This window comes from Pseudorca crassidens, chromosome 10 (assembly GCF_039906515.1).
Source record: "Pseudorca crassidens isolate mPseCra1 chromosome 10, mPseCra1.hap1, whole genome shotgun sequence".
Lineage (NCBI taxonomy): Eukaryota > Metazoa > Chordata > Mammalia > Artiodactyla > Delphinidae > Pseudorca > Pseudorca crassidens.
This window is the reverse complement of record NC_090305.1, coordinates 35228769-35245457: the sequence shown is the minus strand read 5'-3', so window position 1 is coordinate 35245457 and position 16689 is coordinate 35228769. Positions and strand designations below refer to the sequence as shown.

General features: G+C 52.3%; 1 protein-coding gene across 20 annotated transcripts in view; it reads right to left on the bottom strand.

Moving 5' to 3' along the window:
• MOCS1 (molybdenum cofactor synthesis 1) overlaps positions 1-12801 on the bottom strand; it is a 44413-nt gene extending 31612 nt beyond the window's left edge. For 15 of the 20 annotated variants that reach the window (XM_067753052.1, XM_067753061.1, XM_067753057.1 and 12 more), the window contains exons 1-3: positions 12601-12801; positions 5123-5264; positions 3547-3714 (exon numbers count right to left, since the gene is read on the bottom strand). In XM_067753052.1, coding sequence (XP_067609153.1) covers positions 3547-3714; positions 5123-5264; positions 12601-12723 — 433 coding nt within the window. In that variant the 5' untranslated portion in view covers positions 12724-12801. Of the gene's footprint in view, positions 1-3546; positions 3715-5122; positions 5265-7936; positions 8239-12600 lie in introns of those variants that run through there. The other 5 variants (XM_067753063.1, XM_067753066.1, XM_067753071.1 and 2 more) reach the window with 3 other exon arrangements.
• Between the last annotated feature and the right edge of the window lie 3888 nt (positions 12802-16689).

The following is a 16689-nucleotide window of genomic DNA, read 5'->3' as shown; positions in this document are numbered from 1 at the left end:
TTTGGTTCCAGACCACTGCAATAAAGCAAGTCACATGGGTTTTCCTGGTTTCCCAGTGCATGTAAGAGTTATGTCTACACTATCCTTGAGTCTATTAAGTGTGCAATAGCATTAGTCTAAAACAATGTACATACTTTTATTAAAAAATACTTTATTGCTAAAAATTACTACTATTAAGCCTTCAGGGAGTTGCAGTAGTAACAAAGATAACTGATCACAGATCACCATAACAAAAATAATGAAAGTGTTGGAAATATTGTGAGAATTACCAAACTGTGACACAGAGATACAAAGTGAGCAAATGCTGTTGGAAAAACGGCACCGATAGACTTGCTCGATGCAGGGTTGCCACAAACCTTCAATTTGTAAAAAAAAATGCAGTATCTGTGAAGAGCAGTAAAGCAAAGCACCATAAAGTAAAGTGTGCCTATAGTTCCCCTCTTTTCTTTGGGAAAATCTCAAACCTTCACCATCCAACGTGGCAGCCGCTAACTACATGGGCATTTACATCAATGAAAGTTCCAAATTCAGTTCCTCAGTCACAACAGCCGCTTGTGAAGCCCAAGGCTGGCTACCTTATCAGACAACACAGATAGAGAACATTTCCATCACCCCAGAAAGTTGTATTGGACAGCACTGCCTTACACCCAAGAAAAGGAGGGAGGAGAGGAACTTGTTCATACACAAGCCAGGATGGAGGAGTGCCGGAGCGTCTTGGGGTTGGTGGAGGGGATCACAGACGGCTGACGGAGAGCTGAGCTGTCTTCTCAGGTGGAGATCGACAACACCAGTCCCGGGGCTGACAGCCTCAGGCAGGGACCCCGAGTGACCAGGACAGCCTGCTTGGTGAAACCGGCAGCCCCTTCACTCTGCGCCCCCAGGGTGGGGTCCCTCGAAACTCTCAGCTGGGAGGGCGGGACAAGTGCTTAAGAACATGCCCCTCCACTTACCCCAGCCCTTCTTCCCTAATAGCCCCACCTGCCCTGCCCTTCGGGGTGATTTTGCTCTGAAGAAGTACCCCTGGGGAGGATCAAAGGAGCTAGGCTGGGAGATGTCAAAGTGTTAGCAAACACATCAACTGCCATTTGTCTTGGAGCACTGGGGGAGGGCTTGGGGAGGGGTAGAGTTCCCCCTACCCCACCCCTGCCCCATCAGTGCACACCCTTAAAGCAAGAGATAAATCCTCCAAAGTCAGCCACTGCAGGTGGTCCCTGTCCTAACCAGCATCTATGTGGTGATAAACCCTTGCCAGCCTCATGCTATCAGCCAGGACCAACAACCCAGGGCCAGCAGAGCAGGAAAGGCTGGGAGGTGACCAGCGCATAGATTAGGACACTGAGGCCCAGGGTGGGGCAGGAACCTGCACAAGTTCACACGGCCAGGGGGTGGAAGAGCCCACAGCGGGAACAGGGCTGCCGCCTCTCCTGGCTCCCTGGCCTCCTACTAAGCAAGGTGGTGGCTTCCGTGGAGACTCTGCATCCTCCCATCTGCGCTCAGTCACCCCTCTCTGACCAGCAGTGATCACAGGCTCGCCCACAGGCCCTGGACAGAGGGCAGATGAAGTGCCCTGACCGAGGGGGCTGGGGCCTGGCCAGCCAGGTTTGGCCCTTTCCTGGAACCCAGGCTGCTTTTCAGGCTCTGAGGAGCTGCCTGAACAGGGGGTCAGGTCAACTCCCCTGGGCCAGCATGTGTAGCCTAGGAATGATGGCAGGATTCCAGATCAAGCGATCGGTGGGGGTGGGAGGGAGCTGGCCACAGGGAAAGAGGGAGGAAAGAGCTTGCAGGGGTCCCTGGGCCCCTCCTCGGGGCTCCCACAGCACCTGGGCTCCTCACCAGATGGCGGCGGGCTCCAGGGGCTGCTTCCGCCAATGGGCTGGGGGTCCCTGAAGGCTGGGCCTGCAGCTCACTCCCCTCTGATGCCAGCACAGTGCCGGGCACGTAAGAAGGCGTTCCAGAGAACGTTTACTGAACCAGCAAGTGAGGCAGAGAGCTGGGGGCTGGGAGATCCCACCCCGCGCAGCTGGAGCCGGGGCCTCAGCAGTCAAGAACACGGAAACTTATTTTCCTCAGATTCCATCTTTTACAATTAAATGCTCATGGTCTCTGCCTGACCTCGGGGCTTAGAACCAGCCTATGGCAAGAGGCTCTGCTGGGCCATACACAGCACTCGCCACTAGCTGGGCATTTCCTTCTCATTTCCTCCCAAGGTCCACCCTATAAGGTAGGTTACCCTGTCTGAAGGCTTAGGACGGACTTTAAAAGTTGCTCAAGATATACTACTAGGGCTTCCCTGGTGGCGCAGTGGTTGAGAGTCTGCCTGCCGATGCAAGGGACGCAGGTTCGTGCCCCGGTCCGGGAAGATCCCACATGCCGCGGAGCGGCTGGGCCCGTGAGCCATGGCCGCTGAACCTGCGCGTCCGGAGCCTGTGCTCCACAACGGGAGAGGCCACAACAGTGAGAGGCCCGCGTACCGCAAAAAAAAAAAAAAAGATATACTACTGGTATGAGGTGCAGCTGAGATTCACACGCGGACACGTCATCCTTCAGAGATGGTATTTTGAACCACCTTCACTCATCCAGCAAACACCAGTGAGCCCCAACTGTGTGTAGGCGCTTCCCTAGGTGCTCGAAACACAGCTGTGAACAGAACCTGCCCAGCTCCATGAGAGCTTTCATGCTAGTTAATGAGGAGACAGACAAAAACCAACCAAATAACACCACGTGGTAGAGTAGGATCGCCACACTTTTTCTGTTAAAAGGCCAGACAGTAAACACTTTTGGCTTTGCTGGCCATATGGTCTTTGAGGCAACTTAGCTCTGCAACAGGGGAGATATGTAAATGAGTGGGTGTGGCCATGTGCCAATAAAACTTTATTAATGGACAGTGAATTTTAAATTTCATATAATTTTCAAGTGCCACAAATGCTATTCTTTTGATTTTCTTTTTCAATCATTTAAAAATATAGAAACTATTCTTAGCTTGCAGGCCACACACACACAGGTGGTGGCCTGGTTTTGGTCCATGGTCTGTACCCTGCCAACTCCTGGGAGACAGAGCAGCTGGGGTATGTGAGGGGGAATTTAGACAGAGCAGCCAAGGAGGTCTCCCCAAGGAGATGACACGGGAGCAGACCCCTGAATGAGGCAGGCGGGGAGCCCTGTGCTCCTGGCAAAGGGAACAGCATGTGCAAAGGCCCGACAGCATGAATGCAGGGGAGGACGGAGGCCAAGCGGCACGAGAGAGGTCTCTGCGGTTGACGGGAACCGGATCACGTGGGCCTCCAAGCCCTGGTGAGGACTTTAGTCTAAATCTGACATCAAACCACTGGGCTCTGGCGCTTACCAGCTTTGTGACCTTGGGTCAGTTACTGAACTTCTTTGTGCCTCAATTCTTTACAAACTGGGAATAGGAATGGTACCTGTGTCAGAAGGCGTAGGACTCTGTGAGCATAATGCCGAAAGGACTGTTAGCTTCTGATATTAATATTGGAGCCCAGCTGGAGGAGGCACAGCTGGGAGAGGTGGTGACGACTTCTGTCAACTCACCCACGATGTCCACCACGTCCGGCCGAACGAGCGGCTCCCCGCCCGTGAGTCGGATCTTGTCTACACCTTCTTTCACAAAGAGGCGGGCCAGGGTTAGGATCTCCTCTGTGGTCAGCAGGTCTGCCTTGGGGGTCAGAGGGACACCCTCCTCGGGCATGCAGTATTGACCTGAGGGGAGGGAGGGGACGTGGAGGAAGGAAGTGACGGCAGCGGTCAGGCTGCGATGTCACCAGTCCCCAACTCCCCCACCAGGCCACAAGTGTCTCCTGAACCCCACCCCAGCCATGAGGAAAGACCCGGCCAAGTCTGAGGTGGCACAAACCCTGGGCCAGATTCTCTTTGGGGCTCACCACTCTCACCTACAAAATTTAACACCCCTTCCCCAACTGGCCTTGCTGTCCCTCAGGGCTTAAAGATGATAAATGAGGCTGACAGCTCAGCCTGGCTGGAGGTAGGGCAGGCCGAGACATGAAAGGCCAGGGCCCTGGGCCCATTCCTTCTGCCATCGTTCATCTCCTTCATTTCATCTGGTTTTGACAAACAGGGACCCTTCTCTATGTGTCCTAAGGTGAAGGAGGCTGGGAGGTGCTCCCTGGCCTGGGCAAAGCTGCTCTCCTCTGTGGCTACACATGTTCTCACACCCAGTTTGTCTCCTACAGGCGATCATCAGTCCCATTTCACAGGTTGGAAAACTGAGGTACCACCTGTTCAGGGCGAGGTAGCAGAAGGGGATAAATGAGGCGAGCCCTGGCCAGCGAGGGGGCACCACCTCCTCCCATCAGTTCCCATGGTACGGGTTTAATCAGTACCAGTGGTCAGGATCCGCTAGAGGGTCATTCAGTCAAATCAGTGAAAGGTCCAGAATTGGTCTCTTAAGATGGAGCAGATTAGGTAACAACATCAGAACATCAGTACTGCACGTAATGGGTACTGTTTGGTTAAACGTTTACTACACATGCACGTATTCATGGGCCATGAAGTAAATGTATTTCTTATTGTGAGCTACAGTGAGAGAAAGGAAGGAAGGAGAGAAGGAGGGAGGGAAGGCAGGCAGGACAGATGGACAAACACACTTCGGAAGCCCCTCCAGCGGTGGATCTGGCCCAGAGCAGTCCGCGTGGGGTTATGAAACAAGGACTCTGTGTACTAGCCTGGCCCCAGACAACTCGTCTCATGGGACTGGGGTTGGGGTGTCTTTATAGCTGGCACTGCTGCCTATCTCACTTGTTTACACCGTCCAGCAGTCCCCATGCCACGTCCTGAACCGTGGGGACCGCAAGGAAACAGGAGGGAGGGGAAAGAGCCCCGAAAAGTGGGAGATCCCAGGCCAACCTCAATCCTAAACCCAACAGCAATTCTGTTCTCCAACCTAATCCCAAGTAGAAACCAGCTTCCAGGATCATAAAACTCACCCTTGACCCCTACCTTGCCCATGAACCCCACCTGGCAAGCAAGGAAGAAGGGCAGGTGGAGTTTTCTAGAAAAAGGAATGGGGAGGATTGAGAAGGATTCCCAGACACGGGGTGATTTAGGGGCTACTGCAGCAGAGGGACAGGAGCCCAGGAGGGCGACTCACATCTGAGGTTGCACTTCTCAGTGAGGGAGATCCGCAGGTAGCTGTGGCGCCGGCCGAAGCTGTCGGTGAGGAAGGCAGAGAAGGGGGCCGCGTGCTCCCTCAGGAACCGCCTCCGTCCGGACGGCACCTGCGACAACAGGGGCTGGGGGAGAGGTGCGAGGAGCGCCCACCTGGGGAGAGCAAGCCCTCTCCCCTCGACCATCCCCTCCCTCCTCTCTGACACCCGCGCACACTGCTAGCCTTTCCATCCACATGGGCTCCGCAGTCCTGGGGGTCTGGTATTCTCCTCTTATTCACAGGTTTGGAAACAGGCTTGGAGGGAAGGATGTGCCCCTCCAAGGTTCCACGCTCAGCCCCAAGATGGAGGACCCCTGCAGGGGTGCAGCTGCCTACCGGCCGGGCAGCAAGGCACAGGGAAGGGCACTAAGTCCCAGCCGGGCCCCACCTCCTCCCTGCTACCCCTCCCTCAAAGGAAGCCTATCCGGGAACAGCCATCTCTAGCATCTCTTGGATGGGTCACTGGGAGGGCAGGTGCCATTTGGCACCTGGCTACCACGCCACCAGACAAGCACGTCCAGAAAGGAGGAGGGAGACAGCAGGTAGCTGAGAGGGAAGGTGGCCTGGGACACGGAAGCCACTTGTCCAACCCAGGCCTCTCATTCCTTACCTTGAGCTCGAAACAAAGTCACTCACTGTGAGGGAGGGGGTGTCACACAAGCTGCCTCCCCCTTGTGGATGGGGGGCTCTCTGGGGCCTCCTCAACACCCAGGAGGACCCAACAGGCCACACCCCCAGGAGCAGCCGGGGGCCACGCCCAGCTGGGGAGGGTAAACCCATGGGGAAGGCTCCCCTCCCACAGAAGGCCTTGGGGGGAAGACAGCACACTAGGGGGACCCACAGAGGGAATGAGGCCACCAGCCTCCAGGAAGGGAGAATGGAGGTGCCAGGATGGCCACCACACTAACCCCGTGCCCAGATTGCTTTAGTCCTTATCCTTCACCCACCCGTGGCCAGAAGAAAGGATTAAGAACCCACTGTTTGGGGTATAAGGGGAGGAGATGGCCCAAGGCTCCCCGCAAGGCCCAAACTCATCCTGGGGAGAGAAAGGAGGCAGCCAACCTCACCCTTTCCTAAATCTGAACTAGTTTGTTCTCTCTCCCCTCCCCCATCCCCCCATTTAGAACACAGCCCTGGGTCATGACATGCTGATGAGATAGATAACTGCTCCACAGAGGTTAACAGTTTGCAAGGCATCTTAAGGTTTCCAAAGAATGTTCTCTGTTCCATCCCCACACCTAAAGGGATTATTATAACCAACTCTTGAATGGGGTCCAAGAACACCCGTGGCAGAACCAGGATTCAAATCCAGGTCTTCTGATTCCAAGTTCTAAATTCCTTCCCCTAGTTGCATAGGGTGTGTCCAAGAAGGTACACGGGATGGTACATAGGGCGGGGAGAAGTCATTTCTCTAGAATCTTTAGAACAGAGAAATTATGACTGTGGTGGTCATCCGTGAGGTCTTGGGGACACACTGGGAAAGTTCTCTAACTCCTCCAGGCCTGCTCTCCCAGCTGTTAAATAAGAACACAGTTGTGGGCTAAGGTTGGCTTGCTGTAAAGGAGGGGGCTCGTCAGGACACTGGTAGGGAAACACCCAGGATTCTCATGATCTTGTAACCTAAGAAAGCAGGCCTCCAGCCTTCCTGAGGTCCAGGAAGAAACATTTACTTCAGAGACCTCCTCAGCCCTGGCTACATGTTAGAACCATCTGGGGAGTTGAAGAAAAAAGTTCTACTGGAGACCAGCTGAATTCAGTCTCCAGATGCTGTGTGTTTCACCTCTCCAGGTGATTCTAATGTATAGTCAAGGGCCACTGACTGACTCAGGAAGTAGAAGGGATACGAGAGGTAGAAGGGGGTGCTTCATGATTTTCCTGGGTCCATAAAACCGACCTCGCTCTGCCCGCCCTAAGACGGGTTTCCCACATCCTCTAAGAAACACTGCTCACAGCCCCGTGACGAGAAAGTAGCCGTCATTTCTCTGAACTGTAGTCTGAAATAATAACAACAGTGTTCCTCCTTCCCTACTCACCCCACTGCCTTTCCACCAGTACCCTCGGGGGTGGGGCAGGGACACTTCAGAATCTCGTGTCCCATCCCGGGACTTCCCTGGTGGCGCAGTGGTTAAGAATCGCCTGCCAATGCAGGGGTCACGGGTTCGAGCCCTGGTCCTCGAAGATCCCACATGCCGCGGAGCAACTAAGCCCCTGCGTCACAGCTACTGAGCCTGCGCTCTAGAGCCCGCAAGCCACAACTACTGAAGCCCATGCGCCTAGAGCCCATGCTCTGCAACAAGAGAAGCCACGGCAATGAGAAGCCGACGCACTGCAATGAAGAGTAGCCCCAGCTCGCCGCAACTAGAGAAAGCCCACGCACAGCAACGAAGACCCAACGCAGACAAAAAAATAAATTAAATAAATTTATTTTTTTAAAAAAAAAAGAGGGTTTCCCTGGTGGCACAGTGGTTGAGAGTCCGCCTGCCGATGCAGGGGACACGGGTTCGTGCCCCGGTCCGGGAAGATCCCACATGCCGCGGAGCAGCTAGGCCCGTGAGCCATGGCCGCCGAGCCTGGCGTCCAGAGCCTGTGCTCCGCAACGGGAGAGGTCACAACAGTGAGAGGCCCGCGTACCGCAAAAAAAACAAAACAAAAAAAAAGAGTCCCATGCCCATTGGCCACCACAGTCCAGGAGCTCAGACACCTGGGAATCAGCAGCTACTCACAATTCAGTGATTCGTTAGTCCCCCCAGACCTCACCTCCTCACTTGCCAAGATGCCCTCCTCACCCTAATCTTCACATCCTGGGAGAGGTGGCTGGGTGAGGGAGGAGCGAAAATAAAGCCGGGAATAGGGAGCAAGTGAGACGACCCAGGAGCATGACTCAGCAGAAAGCGGAGAGGGAGCCGAGGAATGGGGCAACCCAGAATGGAATTAGGCCCCCACGGGAGGGGAGGCCAGATTTCACTTTCGAGACCTGGAGTGACCTTATCTAGATTCGTTCAGACTCTGTACACCCAGTAGCTGACGCAGCCTCCTAAACACACACACCAACACCTGACGCAGCCTCCTCCCCTCCCCCTCCCCCTCCCCTCCCCCTCCCCCTTGCAAACTCCTCAGTTGGGTATTAACACACCTCATCCCTGCCTCCTCCTCCAACACTGCATGCCCTACTTTCCTTCTTCCATTTTTTTTCTTCCCTTTAAACTCCCTGGAGGAAAAAATATCAGCACCAGTCAAAGGAGCCCAGAATCCTGGGAGAATTACTGGGCAGATGAGACGGCGATGCCTCTCGCCCAGGCGGGGCTAGGACATGTCAGAAGCAGAACACCCTTAGGTGCTCGTATTCTCCGGCCCCGGCCTGGATCAGGCTGTTTCCCCTGGGTGGGAAGCCTTCCTGCCTGCCTCTGTTTCCCGGTGTCATAGCAGGTGTCGAACCGTTGTGTCAGTGAACAGACAGGCAGGTCCCTAATCCAGAGGGAAAGGTGGTGTGTGGAAAACCCAGTTGCAATGGGGTTGCCATGCATTTCTAGGCTGGTCTCTACTGTCAAAATGGTTTAGCCTCATACGGTGGTTCTCAGCCTTTGTTACACATTAAAATCACCTGAAGACCTTCTAAGACGTGCTGATGCCAGAGCCCCAGCCCAAAGATTCGGACTCAGCTGCTCTCTGGGATGGGGCCCTAGTGGTTTATCTGAAACGTCCCTGTTCAGCTCTGTAGCCCAGGCTGAGAACCACTGGCCCTGCCACACCAGGACCCAGTGCCATTTTAATCCGGGGTGATTGTGGTCCTGAGCATAGGCTTTGGGAGCAGGTAAACTTGAATTAGAAGCCTGGCTCTGTTACCAACTAGCTGTAGAGCTAGTTGCTTACCATTCTCTAAGCCTTAGCTTCCTCGTCCATAAAGTGTGGAAAATGATCCTACCTACCTCAACCGGAGGAGTTCCTGTCACACGGTAGGTGTTCAGGACCGCTCCCATTCTCTTAATCTAACTCCTACTTACAAATAACTGTTCATCATGTAGCCATGGAAGGGCACTCTGTGTGTGTGTGTGTGTGTGTGTGTGTGTGTGTGTGCGCGCGCTGTGACTAGTTTTCCCACTCTGTCAGTTTCCCTCGTCTTGCAAAGCCCTACTTAATGGCAGAGGGCCCAAGGCTGGGGTTTCAGACCTGCTGTCACACCACTCAGAGCAGGACACGTGGGGTCTGAGCTTCCCGAGAACCACAGATACTAGTGCCACAACCAGGAACTAGGCAGCCTACCACATGCTACTGGTTATATCTTGTCTACCAACCCAGTGCAGACTGGGATGGAGTGGTGGGGAAGAGTGGTAGGAAGGAGTTAGTTAAGGGAGGGACCCTGCCCTCAAAGTGCCTTCCCTAATATTCACTAACCTTGGGCCTTTGATCTGAATGATAAAGGCCGACCCCCAAACAGCTCTGGAGCGTAGACACTAGAAGAGCAGGAGAAAAAGAGCACAGGCCAAACCCAAGTATCACTGGCCCTGATTCACCTGCTCCTTGGGAGGATGTATACCCAGCGTGGCTCAAAATTAATCTCTATTGAATGAGGGGACCTGGCAAAGTGCCCAGCCCCAGCCTTTGACCTCTGCTCCCCCTCCAGCCCCACCCTAAGTGTGAGGTCTTCACACCTGTGGCTCCCAGCAAGGATAATTTACACTTCACTGAAACAAAGCTGTTGAGGAGCTGGGCAGGTTGGAAGTCCAGGCAGCCCCCTGAAAGGTCTCCTTTCCTTCCACGTGTGACTGCCCCGCCCCGGCCCTCCTCATGTACCAGTCCCTTCCTGCACAGCCCTCTCCCACGTTGTGTTCTCTCCAGCCCCCTGAACAGCTGGGTGCCTTTGCCTGGCACAGAGTCATCCTTTCCCCTGCCCCTGCCCCAAGGAAGCAGGCCCAGGACCTGAGGCCAGCCCCTTGTCGTCCCAACAAAGCCTGCACGGAGCCTGAGAGGGAGAAAGAAGGGCGTAGTGCTTGCAACTGGGGGAAGCCCTCTGTCTTGCTGCCCCAAACAGGCCGGAGGGAGCTGTCTCCCCTACCCGCCTCCCCTTTCCACCTGCAGAAGCTCCTCAATCTGCCCCGGGACCAAGCCCAATGCCCCCATCCACTGTTCTCACAGCCAGCTCCCTCCCCTCACTGCACAACTCTCCCACACCTACACCCCGACACACAGACAACAGCCGGGGGCTTTCCCCGTCTCTCCAAGCACTTGCCATCTCAGACCAGACCTCAGGGCCCCGCGTAGGGTATGGGGAAAGACACCCTACAGGAAGGGAAGGGAGGACAGGGCTTCCAGATGCCCCCACCCCTGCTCCTGCCAACTGGCAGGCTCGGTGGATTGGGTGAACATACCTCTGAGATCCTGCTAAGGACATTCTGTGCCCTCCCCTACTGCGTACAGATGGGCTAGTCCATCCCACTGGTTTTAAAGACAGGAAGAGAGGGGAAGAGACAGGCCCAGGAGCCAGGTCAAACTGGGGGCAAAGCGAGCATGAAAGCTTGGGGCTCCCTGTCCAGTGCTCTGTCACGTGCACCCTCACCAGATCTGTTTCAAACAGCCAAAAAATACCTGCTAACTCTACTGCCTGCAGAGCACCGGCTAAGCACTGTACCGAGAAAGGCAGGGGAGCACCCAGCACCCAAGGAGCAACCTGTCTGCTGAGGATAACCCTGGTGGGGAACGTCCAGGGTGGGGGGTCTGTGATCAGATAGTTGACAGAATGACTATCCTGAGTGTGCAGGTGGGAGGGGACTTAGGGGACACAGTATGTGGCAATGGCGGCAAGAATAATTACAACAAACATGTGCAATCCACGTGCACAGCACGTACATGTGCCAGGTTTTGTTCTAAGTATATATATATAAAAATTATGTTAACTCCTTTAAGCCCTATAACCACCTTATGAAGTAGACACTGTTATTCCCATTTTACAGAGGAGAACACTGAGGCACTGAGAAGACTTGCTCAAGTTCACACAGTTAATAAGTGGTAGGGCTGGGATTCAAACCGAGGCATTCTGAGTCCACCTTCTTACCTGCTAACGCTACCTGCCCTCACGGTGTAAAGGTAAGGGTAAGAGCAGCCTCTCTTCTACTCTCCCCACAGAAAAGAAGCAGGAGCACAGGTGCTAGAGTTTGAGCTCTGGTTCCCTTACTTTACAGCTCAGGGACTCCAGGGAAGTTAACTTCCATGAGCACCCTCACCTGAAAATACAAACTCTACTCACTTCACATGGTTTATTGTGAGGACTGAGAGACCACGAATGAAGCCACTTAGCACAGGATGAAAGGTTCAAAGTAAATTAGGGGCAAGGGGGAGAAGAAACTTCCCTTTTCCTGAATTCTTTGAAGATCTCTCATCTTTGCTTTCCCATTTTTCCCTCCACAAAGTTCAGAGTTCAAGGATACTGACAAACTTCTCCACCTCCCAGAAATGGGATCTGCTTATCTGAGGATCCCACGGGTGGGGGGAAGGGGGGATCAGATCTGGAGAAAGCAGGTCAGGCTGAGGCCCTCCCCTTGATTGAGCAACAGCAGGTGCATGATCTGATGAATCCCAGAACCTGAAGCCCTGAGCCAGGAGGTGGGAAAAGAATGACCAGATCAGCCTAGAAAAGGCGTCACCAAAAAAGAGATGCTTCTCCCCAAATGATTCCCTGACAACATGGACAAAACGAATTTAAAACTTCTTATGCTGGAAACCCCTCTGAGAAGCTGTTAAGGACTGAGGGGGGCTATCCCAACCCTAAAGAGATAGCGGAGTCCCTAACCTGCAAGAGCCCAGGTCCTGACTCCATTCTGCTCTAGAAAGAGACTGAAGCCTCTTAAGGGAAATGAAGATGAAACAAAAAGAGTCAGTGAAGGACGAGTCACACAACCCTGTGACTACAAAGTGACAACTGACTACTGGCAACACCAAGGTAACATTTTTAGTCAGTGCCACACTATGAAGTGGGGTGTCACAAAAACACCTGATCACACACAACCTCCACTGGGGGGCAGGGAGGAAAATGTTTAAGGAGGCTGGGTGTGAGGCAGGGCTGAAAGGGGTACTAATAATATCTCATTGGTCCCAGAGTCCTGCCGCCTGCTCCCCCATCTCTAGGAGTCACTCAGACCTGGAAGGGTGTTGCACGGATGGGTGGGCAGGGAGGTTTATAAGCCAGACCCCAAGGAGCGCCCCACCCCGCCACCCCTCGTTGGGATACCGGGTGAGACTGGGCAGTCTATCTAGAAAACATCATTCCACTCCTCTCCCCACCCCTAAATAAGCGCTGAGGAGTCCCTCGCAGAGGCAGACACCCCTCCCAGAAGCAGCTACCGCGGACGGGCCGGGGTGCTTCTGGGCATAAGGTGCAGCTGCCAGGCCACCCCCTCCCCAAGAAAGTGTGGATGCGGGAGGCTCACCTCCACGGCAGGTTGGGAGGGCTCCCCGGGGTGTGGCTGCGTCACTAGAGCGCCCGAGCTGCAGCTCCGGACGCTGGACCTCAGGACCCGCCGCAGCATCCGGGACACTGGTTGGGACGCCATGAAGCCTGTCCGGCAAGGCGAGACTACACTGGGTAGCCGGCTTTGGGAGCACGCTAGCCCGGGACTCGCTGCCCCGGGTCCTCCCGGCAGGGGCGTGGTGGGGGCGGGGCCATACCAGCCAATAGGTGAGGGCACCGTGCCGCGCGGCCTTCTGGGAGTTGTAGTCCACACCCTCTGCTCCTATCCCAGGAGGCTAAGTGTTCTAGGCCTTGCAAAGCACAAGTTCAAACTCACCCAAAGATCTTCAGTCTTTTCCTACAGGCGGCTCTGGACTTTGTGCCAGTCACACCACGACCTAAGTGCTTTAGGGTCAGGTGAATGAACTTTAAGGAGGTACCAAAAAAGTGGGTTATCAAGATAAATAATTTTTTTTTTTTTTTTGGCGGTACGCGGGCCTCTCACTGTTGTGGCCTCTCCCGTTGCGGAGCACAGGCTCCGGACGCGCAGGCTCAGCGGCTATGGCTCACGGGCCCAGCCTCTCCGCGGCATGTGGGATCTTCCCGGACCGGGACACGAACCTGTGTCCCCTGCATTGGCGGGCAGACTCTCAACCACTGTGCCACCAGGGAAGCCCAAGATAAATAATATTTTAATGCAATATTTTAAAAAGTCAGGGACTTCCCTGGTGGCGCAGTGGTTAAGAATCTGCCCGCCAATGCAGGGCATACGGTTCGAGCCCTGGTCTGGGAAGATGCCACATGCCGCAGAGCAACAAAACTACTGAGCCTGCGCTCTAGAGCCCGACTCCTGAGCCACAACTCCTGAGCCCCCATGCCACCGCTACTGAAGCCCGGGCACCTAGAGCCTGTGCTCTGCAGCAAGAGAAGCCACTGCAATGAGAAGACCACACACTGCAACGAAGAGCAGCCCCAGCTCACCGCAACTAGAGAAAGCCCCTGCGCAGCAACGAAGATGCCACACAGCCAAAAAGTAAATAAATAAAAAATTAAAAAAAAAAAAGTCAGAATCAATGCAAAACAATCCATAATAAACAAAATATCAATATTTTATATAAAAACAATAACTGATCCTGCATGTTTACGACTTACGACTTGCCTAACACTTTTCACTGTTGTCTAGGCCCTGATTGTAGGATGGTCAGCTCCCTCCTTCAAGATACACTTCTCCAGGGACTTCCTTGGCAGTCCAGGGGTTAACACTCTGCACTTCCACCGCAGGGGCTGTGTGTTCCATTTCTGGTAGGGAAACTGAGATCCCACATGCTTTTTTTTTTTAACCAAAAAAGTTTAAAAAAAAAAAAAATGATGCACTTCTCCAACTGTGCCCCCAAAGGAAGCTAACAATCTTGGCCTCTCTGTTTAAAAAAGTATGTAGCAAGAAGTCATTAAATGAGTAGATATCATCTTTGGAATACTTCCTACACACCAAACACCATGCTAATGACATGGAGGAACCTTAAATGTATATCACTTAATACTTACAATAATCCTACAGTTACTAGAATGTCAATTTCGCAACTTAGGAAACAGAAGCTTAGAGAGGTTGGGTAATTTTCCCAAAGTCACCTGGGTGATAGGTGGCAAAACTGGGGTTTAAACCCAGGACAATATGATTCCTAAAGTCAAGATTCAGTATGTATCAGGAATTGGGAGGGGTGGGGGGTGTCCCTTTCTCTCTCTCAAAAACAAAGAGCTATAGTCTTTAAGGTTTTTCATGGAATGCACACTCAGCAATGAGTCTACGTACTAAGAATCTTATGCTCAAATAGGCCTATCTGTTGTATCCAAAACTATCACCATGGAATTGCAAGAACCAAACGCTGAATAGCATCATGGGAAACTCACCTTTAGTCTGATGCTAAAATCCTAGCTTTTCTGAAAGTCTCATTGCATTCGTACAAGTCAGTTGTAGTCAGTTATCTTTTCCTTTCCACTAGTCTATCAATTCTTCAAGACCAGGATCTACTTCCTTATTTCCTAATATACACTTGGCAGCTAGAATCTTTCAGTCAAAGTTCAGACAATACATGCAGGGGGTGAGAGTGTGTCTGAGTACATTTGAGACAGTAGGACAGGCCTCACAGAAGTCTATTTGCAAAGGGCCTGAGGACCATGGAGGACTGTTCAAGCTCTGTCCATGGCTAAGCTGGATGCCTGTCTTCCCTCCCCCACCCCCATCCAAAAGGATCCAGGACAAAACTTGGAAACAACCAAGATGTCCTTCAGTAGGTAAATGGGTTAATAAACTGTGGTACATCTAGACAATGCAATATTATTTCAGTGCTAAAAAGAAATGAGACATCAAGCCATGAAAAGACATGGAGGAACCTTAAATGCATATCGCTAAGTGAAAGACGCCAATCTGAAAAGGCTCCCTACCGTATGATTCCAATTACATGACATTCTGGAAAAGGCAACACCATGGAGACAGGAAAAAAATCAGTGGTTGCCAGGGCTTAGTGGGAAGGGATGAATAGGTGGCGCACAGAGGACTTTTAGGACAGTGAAGCTACTCTTTGTAATATCACAGTGATTGTACAGATCATTATTCATTTGTCCAAACACACAGAAGGTACACCACCAAGAATGAACCCAACTGTAAACTATGAACTTTGGGTAGTTGTGTTGTGTCAATGTAGGTTCATCAGTTGTAACAAATGTACCACCCTGGTGCGGGATGTTGAGAGCCAAGAAGGCTGTACATGTGTGGAGGCAGGGAGTATGTGGGAAATCTCTGTAGCTTTTTCTTAATTTTTCTGGAACCTAAAACTTCTTTAAAAAATAAAGCCTTTATTTAAAACAATCCAGGATTGGTTTCCTGGGCATATGCCTGTCACTGCCTCTCTCTCATAATAGAAGCCTCAAGTATCCAGCCCTCATTCAGATCCCTCCTCATTCCATCGGTAGCTGTGGACTCTCTTTGCAAGTTTAGGCATTTTAATTAAGTAATGAAATTTTAAAATTTTTAGAAAATATTGTTTCAACAATTTCTATAATTTCTCCTCTTTTGGACCTTGTTCACGATGTTCTCCATTTGCCTCTCCAGACCCACTCCCTGACCCTCCCCACCCCGCTCTGGGGACTAGGACATTGACGTCTACCAACTGCTTGGATGGCATCATCCAGGCACCCTTGTCTCTGGTTTCCAGATGGATCTGGCTAGTAGGAGGCACAGGCAGGAGATTAGGGAGCAGAAAGAGAAGTCAGAGTATTTATTTCTCCTGCCTGTTTTGCTCTTGTTTGGCACTGACTATGCCTTTCTACAACTATACCTGGCATTGCATGGCCCTTCTACCATGAGTCCAGCTCTCATCAGGTCCAACAACACCATTTCTAGCCATTACCCTTCAGGTTGGGTGGGGTTGCCTTTCCTCTGTTGATGGTCACAGATGCCTCAACAGCAGTGGGCACTCTTAACTCTGCCCACACCTCAAAAAATGGTCCCTTCAAAATCCCCACCTAAGTGTGCTCTCTGTTTCTTGCTGGTTCCATGACTGACAAAGGATTCAAGGACTTCTCCCTCCCGTAGTACCCTAGATTCACCCTTGTTGACAGTGGTAATTACAACAGAGTAATGGCACTGCGCCACCAGGGAAGTCCCTGTGCCTCACCTTATATTTAATAATCCAGCAAAATCCTATTTAATTGATTTTTCACAACCACCATCCTGTGCGGTAGATAAGACAGGCCCATTTACTTTTGAAAACCCAAGAAGTTATTTGCCCGAGGTTAGGCAGTGATCTTGCCAGTGAGGATAGGGAGCCAGATCTTCCTGCTCCAAGCCAGGCCTCCTCCCAGTCTAGCACGTGTCTTATTCACAGACGCTTGCCCCTCCTTGACTGCTCTAGCAAGGGAACATGTCACATGCAGTGTTGTCAGCCCAGCAAATTTTGGCTGTGTCCCAAATGAGCAGGAAACAACTTCTGAGGTGTTTCTAGAAATGTCAGCCTTTGATACCCTTTGTTTCATATCTCCACCCCAGTAATTACCCCAACTTAATTTACTA